The following is a 17,241-nucleotide window of genomic DNA, read 5'->3' as shown; positions in this document are numbered from 1 at the left end:
TGTTGGTCACATGACAAGAATACAGCAGGTGCTTGCATCTAATTACTCGCACAGTCTGAGAAAACAAACTGATTAATGGCCACATGCTCATATCCAGTGTTAACTGGCATGCCAAATGTAGTCCTTTGCTCTCTAACACATAACTTTATTCACCTTAATAAGTGAGATAAATTATATTACCTCAGATTCTCTTGGTTCATATGACTGATCCATGATGAATGTAACTAAACTGGAATCACCTTCTTTTTTACGGAAGTGTGGCACTGCCAATGTGGGGTAAAATGTTTTGACTGGACTATCTCGTTTGAACGTCTGGATAAAGTCGTTCAAACGCACTGCATAGTCATTGTTATTGAGAAAGTTGTTTGAATGTATTGGTAAAATGTAGGCCAAATGCTAAAAATATAGCATTTCGCGCCATAATGCCACGGAGTATTGACTTGTTCAGTTGTGGTATTACCCCAATTTAATGTTTTTAGCATTTAGCCTACATGCACTGCTAGCCAACACAAATGGGGGCACAGTAGTACCCACAAAGGGTTCCCGTTCCTTTTTCTTGTCTCTAGTTTTTATTTTATTTTACTGTATTTTTTTTTTTTAGTCGCTCGCTAAATACAAAATTCTGTAAAAGCTATGAAGTGGGCTCACGTCGTTTTGTTCTTTTCGTTTTTTGATAAAGTGCAATGTAACATTGAATGCACTCCAGTAAAAAAAAAAAATCCTTTAGCTATAGTATGCCTTTAATGTTCAAATGAAGTGTTGGCATTTGAGCAACTTTTTAAAAAATTATTGTTTTTATTTTCTATTATTTCTTTCATTTTAGCAATTTTCAATAAGCAACTTTAAATTTGCAGTACACAGGTTTGACATTTTTACGACTCAACCATTTGCAAGGGTTGATTTGAGATCCCTCCGCGTAATTGACTGGTACTGATAGCCGCTTCACCGGTCCTCCTTTGTGCGTCTCCATCCGCCCCCTGCCTCATCACGTTCAGGCAGAGCGGTATAGTAGTGCCGTAGCGTGTCGCTCCACCACCAACCACAACAGCTGCTCAGTTTCATGTCCATGACGGCTGCTGCGCTGAGGAGCTCCCCCATCGATGCTCACCACCTGATGTGACATTTCCATCGCACTTGTCGACATATTTGGACACAATGAGAGGCATAGTGAAGCTTTTGCACTACGTGGGACTTTACGTTCAACTTAACGTGGCGCTCTCTGTAGAACACGGCGAGCTGGATAATCATTTATCTGGAAATGGTAAGTACACTTTTCATTGGGAGTGAGATTATTCGGCTGTGGTGATTTTGATTTTCTGTCCTATTATTCTAAATTTAAATAGTGTTTGAACCATGAACAATAGAAGTGATCCAGTGTTCCGAATTTATCAGTGGTGGGGAAGCTTTTGTTTTTTGGGCCATATCAACAAATGCATTTCAACTGGTCAGCCATGTAATTCTACAGAGAAATTGTACAAAAGGTTAACATTTGTTGGTATTACTATGCGAGACTTTAAAAAACAAACAACCTAAAAAGTAACCATTGAACCTGGTGGTAAAAAAAAACCATAGCTACAGGGCAATTGTGTACAGCTATTTTGGCTAAAATCCAATGGAAAAAAAATCAAGATGATTGTGACCCGGACATACAAGGTTGGCTAAATCAAAACTGTATGATAATTTTATTTTCAATTCTTCACAAATCGAACATAACCATAAACCATACTTACCAACCTAGATTGAACACTTTAAACTATGATGATGAAATGTCATTGGATTTCTTTCAACCTTTAACGTATGGAAGCACTTCTTCAATGTCGTCCTAATCACCCACACACACACAAGGTGATGATGTCATGGAATGAATTGAATGATTAAGAGATCGTTCACTTCACATATACTTACAATGTTGTCATGTGTTTCTTTATTTTTATGTTGAAATGGGTAAGAATGTAAGAACTGACACAATTGTTAGAGCATATTTGTGTTGTGATTGAGGCTTTTATCAACAAGATGGTTTTTATGGGGATAGAACCTCCCGTATAAAATATGTGGGAGAAATGCCCATTTAAGAGGATATTAGGCTTTTCAGTAACCGCTTGAACAATTTTAATTTTACATTTTAATCATAACCAATGCCTCAAACTGTATCTTGTATTACAGTGAGCCTATAACCACTTTCGCTTTCCTTCTAATGTTAGCCCAGTCACTATTAATGAGTGCTGAGTGCAGTGGCTCCAAATAGATTAACCGTGGTGGGCAGGTTAGAAAATCAATTTGGCACATTTCTTCCTTTGGGAGTTCATTATAATTGGCTGTAATCGTAGTGTTCTCACTCATGTGGGGTTTCAAACTGGCCATGAAAGGTTATCACCACAAGCTACTCTTTTGATTTTTGAAAAAAAAAAAAAAAAAAATACAATTACCTCCAAAAGTCTTCTTTTTTGATAAATCACCAAAGCTTTCATTCAGAGGCTGAAAGCGCTGCTCTCTGGAGCGCTTGTTAGATCCAGGCCAGACCCATTTGTTTCAGATAAATGCATCCGTCTGAGGACTGCTCAGCTCCCGCAGCACAGTTTCCACTTGCGCTCAAGTGGAAATCAAATTGCCTCCCAACACAAAACCTATTGGTGCTTTGTGAAGATTAATCAGCAGGATGAGTTGGCAGGAGAGTGTACAAAGAAGCACTTGGTGGTGTTTGCTCAAACACAATGTAATGACAGTCTTGGTCTCAGACTCAGTTTGTTGTATTTGCTTTGGGAGTGGAGGAAAGTGCAGAGTTGGTCGTCTTTGGCAGCATTTATCCATTTATCATTAGTGCCTACAATCCTCTGTCAGGCCTCAGCTTGGTGTCATCTTAATTAGGATGACACTTTGCGTTGCTGTCCCATTTAATGATGACTGTGCAGGGGGCTTGGAAGCATATTGCACAGGAATGCCGTGAATGGTGAGCGCTCACCTGTGCTTTGTGAATCCACAAACAATGAAGTCTTGGCTCTTCTTATATTAAAACGCGAGAACATCACTGATTAAACTGAAAATTCAATGTCTATAATTCGATTAAGCAGTGTGTATAAAAATAATTTAAACCAATGGCATCTGATGTCCTGGAAAAAAGTTTAAGCCGATTAAGTATCACTAGTGACACGACAACTGGTAGCACCATTTGACCACTTTTGAGCAGTCATGTGATCACTATGACATTTTTAAAAATGTGTTTCCTGGTTTAAAATGCCGTTTCACTGCTGTCAAATTCCATGTTATTCCTTTGGGAAAGAAAAATACAGCGGCAGTGGCCGCGAATGCAAGTCGGCCCGAGCCTCCATAAGGAACAGTCTGAAACGCTTACTGTTAAAAAAACAAAAAACTCAACGTCACTAAATGTCCGAAAACCTTGATCAATCGTCACCAAAATTCAGGTAAACCTTTCTACTCATGCCCTCTTCATCCCATAACATTTTAGAACTATCAACCCTCCCTAATATTTTGGATCTTATAGACGTATTTCAGCTGTTTCCTGTTCATATGTGTTCATAGAGAAAAAAAGGTTAACATCACGTAATGTTTGAAAACCACAACTGATCGTTAACAAAATATATGTACACATCATGCTACTCTGAAAAATCCTAAAATGATTGTCCCGATATTTTAGATTTTATGGACATTGTTACACTATTTCCTTTTCCTTTGCTCTTATAAAGAAAAAAAATACCATTATGCCTATTGTAAATGATATTCAAATATATAATTTGACACCAGTAAACTGAATTACACTCACTGGACACAACATTGTTGATACACCAGCTCTTATCAAATGAAACCAAATAGATGCATCAGCAGATCTGTAAACACAATACCTGGACTTGCCAGTTTTAAGTGACATTTTCAGATAAGTATAAGTAAATTCTTTATCAGGAAAAAGAAAATCCACATTTGGTAACATAGACCTTTATAAGTAAAGAACCATATTTGGTAATTAACTTGTTGTAAATGGATGCTGAAGACATACCGTGGAACCCTGTAACCAATTACAAAATCCCACTCAAACCTGGTTTGGCTCACTTCCACATGAGCAGATAACTAAAGTCGCCCTTGAGACAAAAAAAGTCTTAAGATTTAGACTGGTGGACCTAGGGAGTGCTGCAGGTCAACAGATTAGAGTGTGTAAATACTTGACTCCCCCCAGACACTGATAAAATGATCATGTCTTGGCCGCACACACTCATTCACTCACTCACTCTAAGGCTGTAGGAATCCAAGGCTAAAAAATAAGCACAGTTTGCAGGTGAAAATGTGCATTTTGTCATACATCTTACCACATTGAATAGCAAAACTGAGACAACTGTCAAAAGAAAGTAGAAGAAGAGTGAAGAAGAAGCTCCTAAGTCAGTAATCATCGACTGTGTGGCACAGAATAAGCTACATTTATGACAAGTGATACTCGCAAAGGGAAGATGCAGAAACTATGCTAAATGCTATGTTAACCTAAGATTGACATAACTATCATGTTTAACACCGTGATTAAGGCCCCGTCCACAGGAAAACCCGTTTCAATGTATCCGCAAGTTTCTTACCGTTTGGGCAGTTTGTCCACACGGCGGCGCCGTTTCGGAGCTTGAAACCAATCACTTTTGGAACCGGGCTCCAGAGTGGCGGCCATCTTACTCCTCCCATCTCACGAGCAGACTACTATATAAACGATAGATATACGTACAGATTAGACATGTACAGCTCGTAGGCTAGTATATATATACATATTTATATTTGTACAGAACAACAACAAATCACTGGCCACTGCAGAGAAAAAAAACACAAATTGTATCGCTTGTATCAATGCAAAACCTATTTGCAACTATATATATATATATATATATATATATATATATATATATATATATATATATATATATATAAGGGGTGTTAGAAAAAATCGATTTGGCAATATATTGCAATATTACAGCGCGAATCGATTAATATGCAGCCGAATCGATTTTTTAAACATAATTTTTTTATGGGAATATTCAACAAAACGTCTTACTTAGGGTTAGGATTTACACATTAAGCATGGAAGAATGTTATATGAATGGAACATTAAGCGTTAATATTTTATTTCAGTGCTGTTCAAACATGAAACAGACTGCAACCTGTTTGTTAAATGCAGTGGCTCAGTTATAAGCCTGAATTTCCAGATAAATAAATACATTAATCAATAATCAATTTATAGATTTGTATCGGGATTAATCAGCATGGAATCGAATCGTGACCTATGAATCGTGATATGAATCGAATCGCCAGGTACTAGGCAATTCACACCCCTTATATATATATATATATATATATATAAAATATGTATATATTTTGATGCTGTAAATGTATAGGATCGTATGCCGAGAAACATTTCTTGGGAGGAGTAATATGGTGGCCTCGCGGCTTCAAAAGACTTGGCCTATCGGCTCTTCAGATCAGTGGTTTGTCTTCTTCGCTCATTCTTCTTCTACGCTTTCCGTTAACTCCTTGCGCCACTCCAGACTTGGCATATACGTTAAAGACGTTAAACGTCCTCAGTGTCTTCTTTTGGACACACGCATGTCTTCAAACGTTTCTGTGTGTATAAGATTCTACTGAGGAATTAAGCCAGTTTTGCTATCGTGTGAACAGGGCCTAAGTGCTCATTGATTGATGACACTTTTCACTCACATCTGGTGGAACCACGTTGAAGCAAAGAAAATCCAACTTTGAACGGCAAAATGAATAAGACCACATCATTTCTCCCTGCCGTCAACTCCATTAATGTTTACATAAACAATATTTAGCTCTAATGTAACATACAACAATATACTGATAACAGCAACATTAACATTCAGTACTCAATATGAATGAGCCCTCAAAAAGGGTTAGTATAACAAGCAATGGTTCTTACAAACACTTTTGAAACCTGCTAGTCTGTTTTTATTTTGTTTGTTTTTTGTTTTGTTATTAAACAATATCTGACAAAAGACACAATTTAGTTTGTGTTGCGAATCTATGCGACTAATGCCTTCAGCTAATACCCTCAAACCACCTCATTTCGGACTCATCATTTCAGCTGCAGCGTCTTGATCAGTGCTGCACTCAATTGTACTCCAAACCATAGTGAGCATCTCTTGCTGGCCATGCACAATCTCCGACGAAGCGTGGCGTTACTATTCATCTCTTGGGAGTTCAGCCCGGGTAGGAGTTGTCAACAAGGCACGTTAATACATGTTCTCACACACTGCGAGGAAGTGGAAATAGCCCCCGTGTGTTACGTCCCCAGGGCTATGACGAATTCATCCCGCAGGTCTGAATGATCTGCAGCAACAGGCAGACAGCTGCTCCTCTCTTAGTTCATGATTTTTACCTTCCACCTTGAATCGAGGCTGAAGGGCTCACAGCATCCAGTTATTTCCCCAAGGAGCTCACTGTCTGTTTACCCTGCTGCTGAATCTGAACCTAATGCAACATTATTGACTTTCTGGCAAATTCCCACATGACTTATTTTTGTTTATCACTATGTAATGTTGTGTTTCCCCTCGTGCCATTAGGGGCGCTGAGCAATCTTAGTGCAGGAAACTCCTGGCACCATAAGCCAGAGTGATCAAATGTTTTCATAAGAGAATCAGTGGTAGGTGACAGTAAGTGAAGTAGCAACATCTTCATACCATTTCATCATTTTATTTTGTTATTAGCTTTGGGTGAACATGTTCATAGGGCTTTAGAGTCTTCATTTACCAACTGACCCTTATTTGTACGTGTACAAACAATAAAGCTTTTAACCGATAGGGATAAATGTCTGTAGTCACTTTATTACACAATCTTCATTCAACTTTCTCTTTAACCTTACCTGATTATTAAAGCCATTCATCAAATTAAGGAAATAACGCCTCCCAGAGGGATTCTGTCCACGGGTTATTTACGCTCACCTTGGTGAAAGTTACAGTGTTAGCTCATGTCCTGGTCTCCTCACAGTCCGTTTTTTCTTTTCTTTTCAATTCTTCTCCTCTATGCCCCACAGGCATGACAGAAATGGAGCATTAAGTTAATGATCCTTATTTTACCAGCTGGCTCTGCGAGGTGGCACCTTCGCACATGACAAATGTTGCCATTTAACTTCAAGATGCATTTGTACAATTATTCCAGCAAGCAGTGGCTGTTTTCAGATGACTTTCTAAGGCAGAGGTCCACAATAGGCAGATGCCTAAGAACAGATTAATTTTTAATGTGGAGACTAAATTGAACGCTTTTAATTTAACCAGCATCATTGAAAGTGATCTGCAGTGCTGTTATCGGAACCTACCCTTATTACAACACGGCAGTGTCTGATCATTACGGCTTAGAAGGAATGCAGACCAATCACATCTACAACGCAACTCAGCGCACAAACAGATTTTTCAATGCTGCTTTGGTCGTGGTGCAAGTACTGTAACTGTAATTTTCTAATGAACATTACATAAGAATGTTTATAATAGAGTGTTTTTTTTTAATTCCAATTTTTTATAATGTTACAACCATGCTCAACAGCATTTTCAATGAACAATAAACAATTCAGATTCTTAAATGTATCAAAATACATACATTTAAGGCAAAAATTATGCATAACACAACTTTGCCCAAGTGTTGTTTTATTTTTTTTATTTGTTGAATGGTTGGATTTAACTACAAAATATGAAAAAAACAATAAAGTGAAAAAATACATTTTCATTTTTTATTTTTTTTTACATTTGGAAAATTATATGGGAAACAAATCAACATGAATCAACATTTATAATTCTGGTAACTTCTAACCCAATCTAAAGCATTTTCATCAATCAAGAACATTGCAAATGCATAACATGGAACACGGCCGCACGTTTGTGAGATTAAAAGTGTACACTGTACAGTAATGACAGTCAGCTATAATAATAACTATTACGTTACATTATTTTTAAACACAAAATAAAAAAGTAAATACAATATAAGCAACTATTGCCAAATTAGCCAGTGGTGGCAGACTCACCCGCAAGAATAAAAAAAAAGAAGAAGTTTAAAGCTTGTCGCTGTTTTGAAAAAAGAGCCAGAAATGTCTCTAAATTAGCAACACCCTCGCTTATTCACCCTTGCGCTGGCCTTGGTTGTCATGGTAACAAAAGCCTAGTCATCATTTGCATGAGACAGAACCACACCCTACACCCCAAAACGGAACGATTTCAGTGTGACAAGTGTATATTAGTTTTACTGTGTATTTTTTTTTATCTGTCTTTGAAAAAAGTATGAAAAAGAATGCAAGCTTCCACACAAACAATCACACAAATCACACACACTTACTTCTCGTCGGTGCCGATGCGTCCTCTTTAATTAAGTCCTCTTGAAAAAGCTCAAAGGGCCAAGAAGAATAATCAGTGGACTTACCTCCACGCTGCCACTGAGTCTGATTTATCCAACTCATTTTGCCTCTGACCCGAGGAGAAAATATTTGATTGAGAGTTATCGCTCTTGGGCATTAGTCATGTGTGTGTTCAACTTTATATCTTCTAGCGCTTTCCTCTCCCTTTTTCATTTTTAATGAGTCTTTGGTGGCGAGCAAGCAGCCTCTTCTCAGGCCCTTGTGGTCTCTTCACTCTCTCCGAGTTCAATATACGGTGAAGTGAAAAATACCACAGAGGATCACTTTAAAAATGCATGTTGTGACCGTGCATCATGAAACAATCATTCCTCGCCTCTGCTAGAAGAGGCTTCTGGCAAGTAAAATATATGCTTAAAAAGGTCAGCTCAGCAAGACTCGTGGCAGCTTTATAGCGGCTGAGAGTCCATTATTAGGATTTACATGCGATACAGTGTTTAATTTAAATTGCTGTATGGTCTTCCATTGACTTCTTCTTGCTTTAGGGTGGCCGTCCAGCGGTTTTACTGATGCTTTCAAAGTCCAGAAACAGTAGATGGTATGACATTTGTCATAAATGTCAACGCGTAAGCTCTGAGATTGTAAGAAACAAAAGTCAGAGTGCAGCAGCAGTGTTCATCCTACTCTGATATATTTTCCCTCAATAGAGGCAGGGATCCGCTCCACTTCTGGAAACTCAGTGCAAGTTTTTCATGATGGTGGTAGGTGAGGGAAGACAGACAGGGGGGGAATTTGATGATTAGATTGCAGCAAGCACCGACCCGATAAAGACCTAATCGGACTGCAATCGCGGCGCTGTTGTCTGTAGACAGATTGATCGATTCTGTGTGGGACGGAAAGTGTACACCAAATGTACCTGCCACGAGGGAGGAAACAGCTCAGGGACATCAGAACAGTTTGTCTGCTTTAAAAGACATTGGCCCGTATAGAAATCTAGCAAAATGAACATTTAAACCAGCAATATGAGCTTCCTAATTAAAGGAGAAGAGAAAACAAGACTTGCCAGGCATCTAGAAATAACTTCCAATTTACAAAAAATAAAAGTCTGTTTTTGTAAAAAAAAAAAATTAGGGATGATCTGACAGTAGCAGGCTTCCACGAGTCAGCAGCCTGAGGCTATGTCAGGAAATGCATCCACTGAATAAAAGTCCATCCCTTTCATTGCTAGCCAACAACTGGGCTTATGGCTAGCAAACAAAACACAATGACCTCAGGCAGCTTAGAGATTTCAGAACAGAGTGACCATCCGTCTCGGATTGACCGGGACATTCTCAATTTTGAACCTTGGGTCTTGAGTTCTGGTGGATTTGGCCAAACCCATTGTTTTGTCCCGATGATACAAAGGTCCCGTCCCGGGGTTCCATTTTTGCCATGTGTATGTCAATCACACAGTTGTCATAGCGATTCATACGATCAACCCTTAAAAGGGAATTTAACTGTTAAATTCCTTCCTATATTTACTTTTAAATCAAGTTTGCATTCTCATCCGCATTTAGCGCTGTTTAACGGTCAATCACTTTAAATTTTTTGTTTCTAATTGATTGCACATTCCAAAATCTTAAAAATGATAACATTTAGGGGTTAGTAGCACTAATCACGAGCAAGTCATGTTGGCAAAGTAGCAGCCACGGCTAACGTAGGCTTGTTACGTCTCTGAATGCCAGACATCAGAGATCCAACACACGTGCAGGTCGGCCACTCAGACAGGCTGGCAGAGAGGAGTGGAGCTGAATTCAAAGGGGGGAAGAAGAGGGCATTCTATCAGAATGAAAATACTGGTTTGAACAAAGATCAAATGGGGAGATAAGACAATAAACTTGGAATAGAAAGGTAATGCGCTTTCAACAAGAAAGAAGAACAGACTGGAGAAAAAGGTAGGGAATCTGAAAATTGTCAAGATTTAGGCGACAGTGTTTTGCATAAGTATTCACCCCCTTGGCTTTTTTCCTATTTTGTTACATTACAATCTCTAATTTTGTTGTCTGAACTTTGTCTATCTGTCTCTGTCTGTCTATCTATTATATATTGGATCATATCAGTTATGATCATTTCAACACATTTACCATTGCAGTACAAATCAGTACAATTTATTTTCGATCTTGTTTTCTCACTTGTTCTGTATTGTATTGCATTCTTCTGTCTGTGTCAATCATTTTTGATGGTTGGGGTTAGGTGAAGGGGCTAGGAAATGCATTATGTCTATGGGTGTCCTCACAATTATAGAAGTACAAGTGAGTGTGTTGTGTGTGTTTACAAATGTGAGTACTTTAAAAAAAGAAAGTAGTTTCAGTTCAAGGCTACAGTTAAATGCTTGCAAAATGCAATTATGTTACGAGTTAGACTTTAAACAGCTGAACCAGACGTCAAAAGAAAAGAAAGCAACTTGCTTATTGTTGTATGTTATTTGTTGTTTCTTTTTCCAGTAGTGTAATATTTTATTTTAAATTGCCATCTTCATCAAGACGCTGATGGTTCAAAATGTTTCAAGCATCACCATGGCAACCATCACCCTGACAAGCACGTTCTTCCCCATTTCACGGTAGTGACTGGCACCGTCACGGTCGTATTCGCTTATTGAGGATAACATTTTAATGCATGTAAACACAACTACTACTTAAGATAGTGGTTCCTAACCACTCTGTTGCAATTAGACTTCCATGAAAGATTAAATCATATAATCCAATTTCTTCTAATTGGTCCCAAAAAATATTTACAGCAAATGATGCATGTTTAAAAAAAAAAATTTTTATGCAAGTGCTGTATAGTATCAGGCAGAATAATGAAATGCATTTCCACTAGATAACAGAAGGTCTTAATAAAAACCTGTGTATCCACCTATTGCATTCATAATACTGTGTGATAGCTTTGGGTTCGACTAATCAGGCCAATATTGCACACTCAGTCAATTTGCCAGTAAATTGATGCGATCATAATTATTTCAGCATATACAGTAATCCCTTATTTATTTATTTCCACATGACCCCTGCGATAGACGAAACCCACCAAGTATCGACCAAATATTATTTATATTTATTGTAATGCTCCATAGATAAAATACTAAAATGTATGCATGTGAGGTGCAGGTATTTTTATTTTTGGGGTATTTTTGTGTACTTCCCATGGCCATTGTCAGTGTCAACTAGCAAATTAAGACTGAATAAGCAGCACCTCCGCTGGTTGCTGCTAAGTAGTGCACTCAAGATGCTTAAAGATTCAATCAATCCCCGATTGATTCCACAAATTCAAACTGATTACTATTAATGAGCAATGAATCAATTGTAGCCCAAATATTAATTTGCTGGTTGTAAGGGACCCTGCCACAACATGACTGAAAATTGACAACATGTTTTTTATACTGTGCACTGTACAACGTGCTTTTGTTTACATGCTGGATCATCGTTTTTGTCCCTGTTGATCGTTAGTTCATAGTCTATTTATTTACTTATCATTTTGTATATATATATATTTTTTTAATGTAACTGGTATTCCCTTAAGGTTCTTTTTATCGTTGTTCGACCGTGTTTGTGTGGGACCTAACTTTGCTCCCGGCTATCTTAACTCTTCACACCACACTCACGTCAGTTCACCTCTACCGCCTCTCCGCTCCTGACAAATGAGACCACTGGCAGGCCGCGAGTTGCACTGAATCAAGGACGTGACTCTACAGGGTCGGGAAGTTCTAGCGATACCAAATCTCTTGTCAAGGCTTTTCTATTGTCGGACTTGCGTTTGGAATTTCTGTGCATCCCGGGATAAGTTCGTCACAGAGACTCTGAGGTCTTTGCGCTCAGGAGTGGTAGTGTATATCATGAAAGCGAGAACTTTCATATTGAGAGGGAAAATGCCGTGTTTAAAGCTGTTGATAATGCCGTCATTCTTGCAAGAGCTCATGCTGCAGCAGATTGATAAAGTTGATAAAGATGCCCTTCACAAAGCTTATGAAGGTGAAAATGTTCTTGGGGTGGCATTAGCTTATACGGAAAGACTTGGGATTTGGAACTAGAGGTCACAATTTGAGCCCTGCTATGGACAAAGAGAATTCGTAACTCGTCGCTTCATCCTGACTACTGTTGAGGTGCCCTTGAGCAAAAAAAGATACAGCACTACAAAAATATACTGCAGAATGAAAACGGATTATTCACTCAAGTGATTAAAATGCATATGAGTAATAAACTATATACGCAATAAACCTTTTGAGAAGGGCCATCCTTCTGCAGCAGTGGTCTCTCTGGACCACAGCGCAAAATTTGCATTTACAAATGCTGTTTCCGACACCTCATCACTTTTTCTGATTGTCAATCTTTGGATCGCTCTCGCAGCTCTCTTCACAGAGGTGCCCCACGACATCACGACACAGAGTGGCGAGGATGTAGAGATGGCGTGTTCCTTCCGCGGGGCGGGTTCTCCTTCTTCCCTGGAGATCCAGTGGTGGTACACCAAGGAGCACCGACACGGGCCCGAGAAGCCTGCACAGATCGCAAATGATGTAAGCAGTAAGGCACTTACTAAAGTGATGTGGTTCACTTTTAGTTGAAGATATTTTCCCCCCCACAGTGATCAATTATAACTAAGAAGCATTATATTCCAAGTCAAACTGTCACCACCACGATGTAGCCTAAGTTACATTTGAACGTTCTTAAGTGTCATTCAGGTGTAAATGATTTGTGAAATGTGATTATTTTGTAGTATTGCTTTCTTACTGTTGTGTCAGCCATCTGAAGGATGGCAATTTGTCTAAAGAAACTACAATGGAAATTATGAAATGGAGTAACAATCACGTGAAAACTGATCTTGCGTAAGTCTTTATTCTAGGAGCTAAAGACTAAAAACATGACACAGCAATCTCACATCAGCGTTCCGCAATTAATAAAAGTTCACATCGTATTAAAACGATATAAAAGCATATTAAGTTGATGTGACTCAAAATAAACCCTTCTGAAAGCACATTGTGTTGCCATAACAATCAGACACCAAGTACGCAAAAGTTAGCTCACTTTTGAGTGCATATTCATATTCAAAGTCTCTTTTATAGTTAGCAGTATTGTACTGAGCATCCTAAACAGATTGCCGTTGCCACACCGCACATCTATTTCTAAGTCAGTGGTCATCTTATTAGTTCCTAACTTTTTGGGCATATTTTTTTCCTGAAAGTTTCCACTGTAATAATGCATTTGTTTATGGATGCTTTCAAGGATGACCTGAGCGGAGAGCAAGATTTATAGATCATCCATTATTTAGAGTTCCAGCAGCAGCCGGGCCATGTAATGTGTGTTCAATTTTCTGTGAGGGCCAATCGGTGATGGATGTTCCCAATTTTAACACTAACGAAGGTACCAAACTTGTTAGATTTTGTGAGGCCGTAAAAATGAGATAAAAGAACAGAGGGCCATAAAATGATATCAATAGTCGGAAGAGGACCTCACGGGTTCATTTCACCAACCATAATTAGGTTTGCTTAGTCAGCTGCAGTTTTGGAGAGAATAGATCCTTAATGAATGTATAACTTTATGATGACATATAATAGTCACTATGCATGTTATACACTGACACCAAGTCACCCAAACAGAGAGAGTGAAGAAGATTTTTATTTTAAGAACAGAATTTGCATGTGGACTACGGTATATATTATTTTTTATCTTATGTACAGTCTTTGATTGAGCCAAGGGTCTTGGACTAAGCCTAAAGCTTACTATGAGACAATCCTGTATTATCTACCATAAATCCCCCCCCGGCACAGAAATGAGTGGATCATTACTAATTGGCTGTTGCCAGTACTGGAGGAACAGGTTGACTCCCTCCCAGGATGGGGCAACTTACACTCTCCTGCGGTGCCTTGAGACACTGTAATTGGCACTGAAAAATAAATAGGTTTTGAAAATGTCTACGCCATGCATAATTCATACCAATGCCCAACAGAAATGCATCTGCGCAATTGCACACATTTTCCAGAGCTCAGAGAACCGTGGCTGTTGGGGAAGACCTTGTGCAATATAGGAATGCATAAGAGACTATGGAAACTCATACATACAGATCAGCTAGCGTAAAAAACAAACAAAAAAAAGATAGCAATTTAGGGGGAATAACAATCTGAGGAATACTGATGGGATTTATGGTTCTTTTATTTTTTTTTTAGAGAAGTGGCTCTTTCAGCTCACAAACAACTCATGATTTTTTTATGATAAAAAATAATAATAATACAGTGTGTAAAATTATGTGTCCCTTGTTTGAAAAAAGAAGTAAAAAAAAGTTCTGTTGTGTAAAGTTCAGATGGAAACTTTCACCGGTTCTTTAATGCTCACTATACTATATAACAACCAGGAGACTGCATATTCTCAGTTACTATTCACTGGATGCCAGAAAGATCGAGTACACAGCTGTGGAGTCTTTTCTGCTGAATGCCGAAGAAGATCTAATCTATTCAAAATGGTATAATAGAAATAATTTTATACAGTCTTGGCCGCCCACCCACACGGGGGACAGCTCAGCCTAGCCCTTGTGAAAATGTGTGACCTGGGCAACTGTGATGTCATTTTCAGTCGACCACAAGGCAAAATGGCCACCCCATGAGATGGATAAAAACGGATGGATTTTATTTTATTTTTTTGGTGCTTGATTCAGATTCCACAAACGCAATATTAATCAGAATACCGTGTTTAGATTAGTGGGGCTGCATAGAACATCTTCAATTTTGTTTTGTTTTCAACTTGACTTCCCCTTTAACTATTTCTTACCAATGTGTCTTTATTGTTTATCTACTTGTGACACATGAATGGCAGAACTGACTATCAAAGTTTTCTGTGCAGGTTGTTCCTCTGGAGGAGACGTTGAAAGATGCCACTAAAATTAGTGTAAGTACAAAACCATGTTTCCACCAAGCGCCGCCTTTCAATTCACCGCCACAAATTGTTTGGAACAATAAATCCTGATGTGACTTGTTTCCAACAAAGGGTGCGTTAAGCCCGTATCCCACTGAGGTGGCGAACGTTTGCGTGTTTTTGCGAAGGTAGCGAATGTTGATTTCTCGTCAGGGTTCGTTCAAGGAAATTTCATCGCAACCAGAAAAAACATTAAAACATTTGGTGAACGTATGCAGAACATTAAGCAAACATTGCAACACTGAACAAACACTCACAAGAAAGCAACATTTGCTACCTATTATTGTAAAGTATTTTCTTATAAAAGTTTTTCTAATTTTTAACTAATTAATATTCCAAAGTAAAAAAAAAAAAAAAAGGAGACGTGCCAACTCATGAAAATTACCAGTAGTTCATATTTAGCAATTTCATAATGCATCATCCTTAATTGTTATATAGTAGCAATATGGGAGCTACACTGACGCATAAACACATAAAAAGGTTGACCTTTTTATTTTTATTTAACTCACTTTAACCTCCAGGACATTAATGGCAGAGCAAAGGATGTTTTTTTCTCTTGGGTCCCATTTTAAATCGATCTACGTTGCTACTAGCCTCATCCTAGCCAGCGCTAAGCTAGTTCATTTCGCAGGTTAGCAAACTCCCTTTTTGTTTGTTGTTAGCGGTGTTAGCCGGCCAACAGCGAGCCATTAGTTGGCCAAATATTCTCATAGCTACTAAACCCAAATGAACAGCGTGCATAGCTTTCACGCATGTGCACTCCCCATGTAGATACGTCGCACGTAGGCTACAGAGATATAAGGACCAACGAAAATATGCTATGACCTGTTCTGACTCAAATGGAAGAATTCATATTTGACGTTCGTTTTCAAGGGACAATTCGCTACTCACCACCCATTCCGAGACCGAATCAGACTCTCCATGTTGCCCTGTTTGCTTCCACTCAGTCGACAAATCACCAGCAACAATGGCAAAAACAAGTCCATGAATTAAAACGTCATTCTTTCACAAATAAATCCAAACGTTTGTGTGCCCTTAGGTGGTGAAAGTGGCCGGCAGCAACATTTCACACAAGTTGCGCCTATCCAGCGTCAAGGCATCAGACGAGGGCATCTACGAGTGCCGCGTGATTGACTTCAGCGGATCGGTGACGCAGCGCCATCACGTTCGGGCCTTCCTCCATGTGGAGCCTACTAAAGGCTCCGACGTCCATGTCCACGGATCACGGCATCGGTCGGAGCATCAGGGCAGCCAGCAGAGGAGAGAGGAAGATGAAAAGGAGATGAGGTCACAACACTACTGACTGCACTGCTCTGTCGAGAAAGAAATCTGTTACTGCATGTTCATGAGTGAGCGGGAGAAGATCATTATTGCGAGGTCAGGTAGTGTTCACAACTGGCCTCTTTGTACGCCACTATTTGCTGCATACTAGATTACAGTGTCAGACACATTTTAATTGACGCCGTGTTCCATACATTTGCTTGGTTTTAAATAATAATAATGTGAAATTACAGATGTAGTTTTTATGAGTAGAACCTTTCCAGACATTTTTTTTTAACAGGTGATCACTCGCACTGAAACAGCCAAGCCGAAGATTTTTAAAAATGTGTTATGTCCATTTGCAAAAATGTACAATTACTCCCCAAATAAAAATACAAATCTATAAATTTTCTCAAAATGGATAGCTGGATGGACTAATATGAAAAAAAAAAAAACACAAAATAATAAAATGGCTCATTATCAATGGCTGCAAGATTAGCACTTTTGTTTAGGAATTTTGTTTTCGAAATAGTTTTAATGTGTCCCGTTCATCAACAAGATATTGTCTGCTTTGTAATTGCTGTTTTCTTCATTTTCTTATCATTTTGGCCACCATAATACAGTAAAACAGTTTGTGTCAACCTTTATGCCTATTGTTACGTGTCTTTCTACACACATTCCACACTGAATCATTTTAGTGTGTTTCTT

At 38.7% G+C, this 17,241-nt stretch overlaps 1 protein-coding gene across 1 annotated transcript; it reads left to right on the top strand.

The window, feature by feature from the left end:
• The first annotated feature begins 990 nt into the window (after nucleotides 1-990).
• On the top strand, nucleotides 991-17,180 carry LOC147166991 (V-set and transmembrane domain-containing protein 2-like protein). Its single transcript, XM_086087808.1, has 4 exons — nucleotides 991-1,261; nucleotides 12,718-12,884; nucleotides 15,202-15,246; nucleotides 16,313-17,180. Exons 1-4 carry the CDS (start codon nucleotides 1,156-1,158, stop codon nucleotides 16,574-16,576), a joined length of 582 nt encoding a protein of 193 aa, XP_085943934.1. The 5' UTR covers nucleotides 991-1,155; the 3' UTR covers nucleotides 16,577-17,180.
• Nucleotides 17,181-17,241: the final 61 nt, after the last annotated feature.

Source organism: Leptonotus elevatus, chromosome 10, assembly GCF_054856555.1.
Source record: "Leptonotus elevatus isolate MCC_2025b chromosome 10, RoL_Lele_1.0, whole genome shotgun sequence".
NCBI lineage: Eukaryota > Metazoa > Chordata > Actinopteri > Syngnathiformes > Syngnathidae > Leptonotus > Leptonotus elevatus.
Note: the sequence above shows the minus strand (reverse complement) of the source record. Positions and strands in the feature narration are given on the sequence as shown.

What these genes read in the sequence shown, in the direction of transcription:
- LOC147166991 (XM_086087808.1), top strand. Translation starts at nt 1,156, where the DNA reads ATGAGAGGCATAGTGAAGCTTTTGCACTACGTGGGACTTTACGTTCAA. An exon ending in TAATCATTTATCTGGAAATG is followed by an intron (nt 1,262 to 12,717) that starts GTAAGTACACTT and finishes TCGCTCTCGCAG; the next exon opens with CTCTCTTCACAGAGGTGCCC. An exon ending in AAGATGCCACTAAAATTAGT is followed by an intron (nt 15,247 to 16,312) that starts GTAAGTACAAAA and finishes GTGTGCCCTTAG; the next exon opens with GTGGTGAAAGTGGCCGGCAG.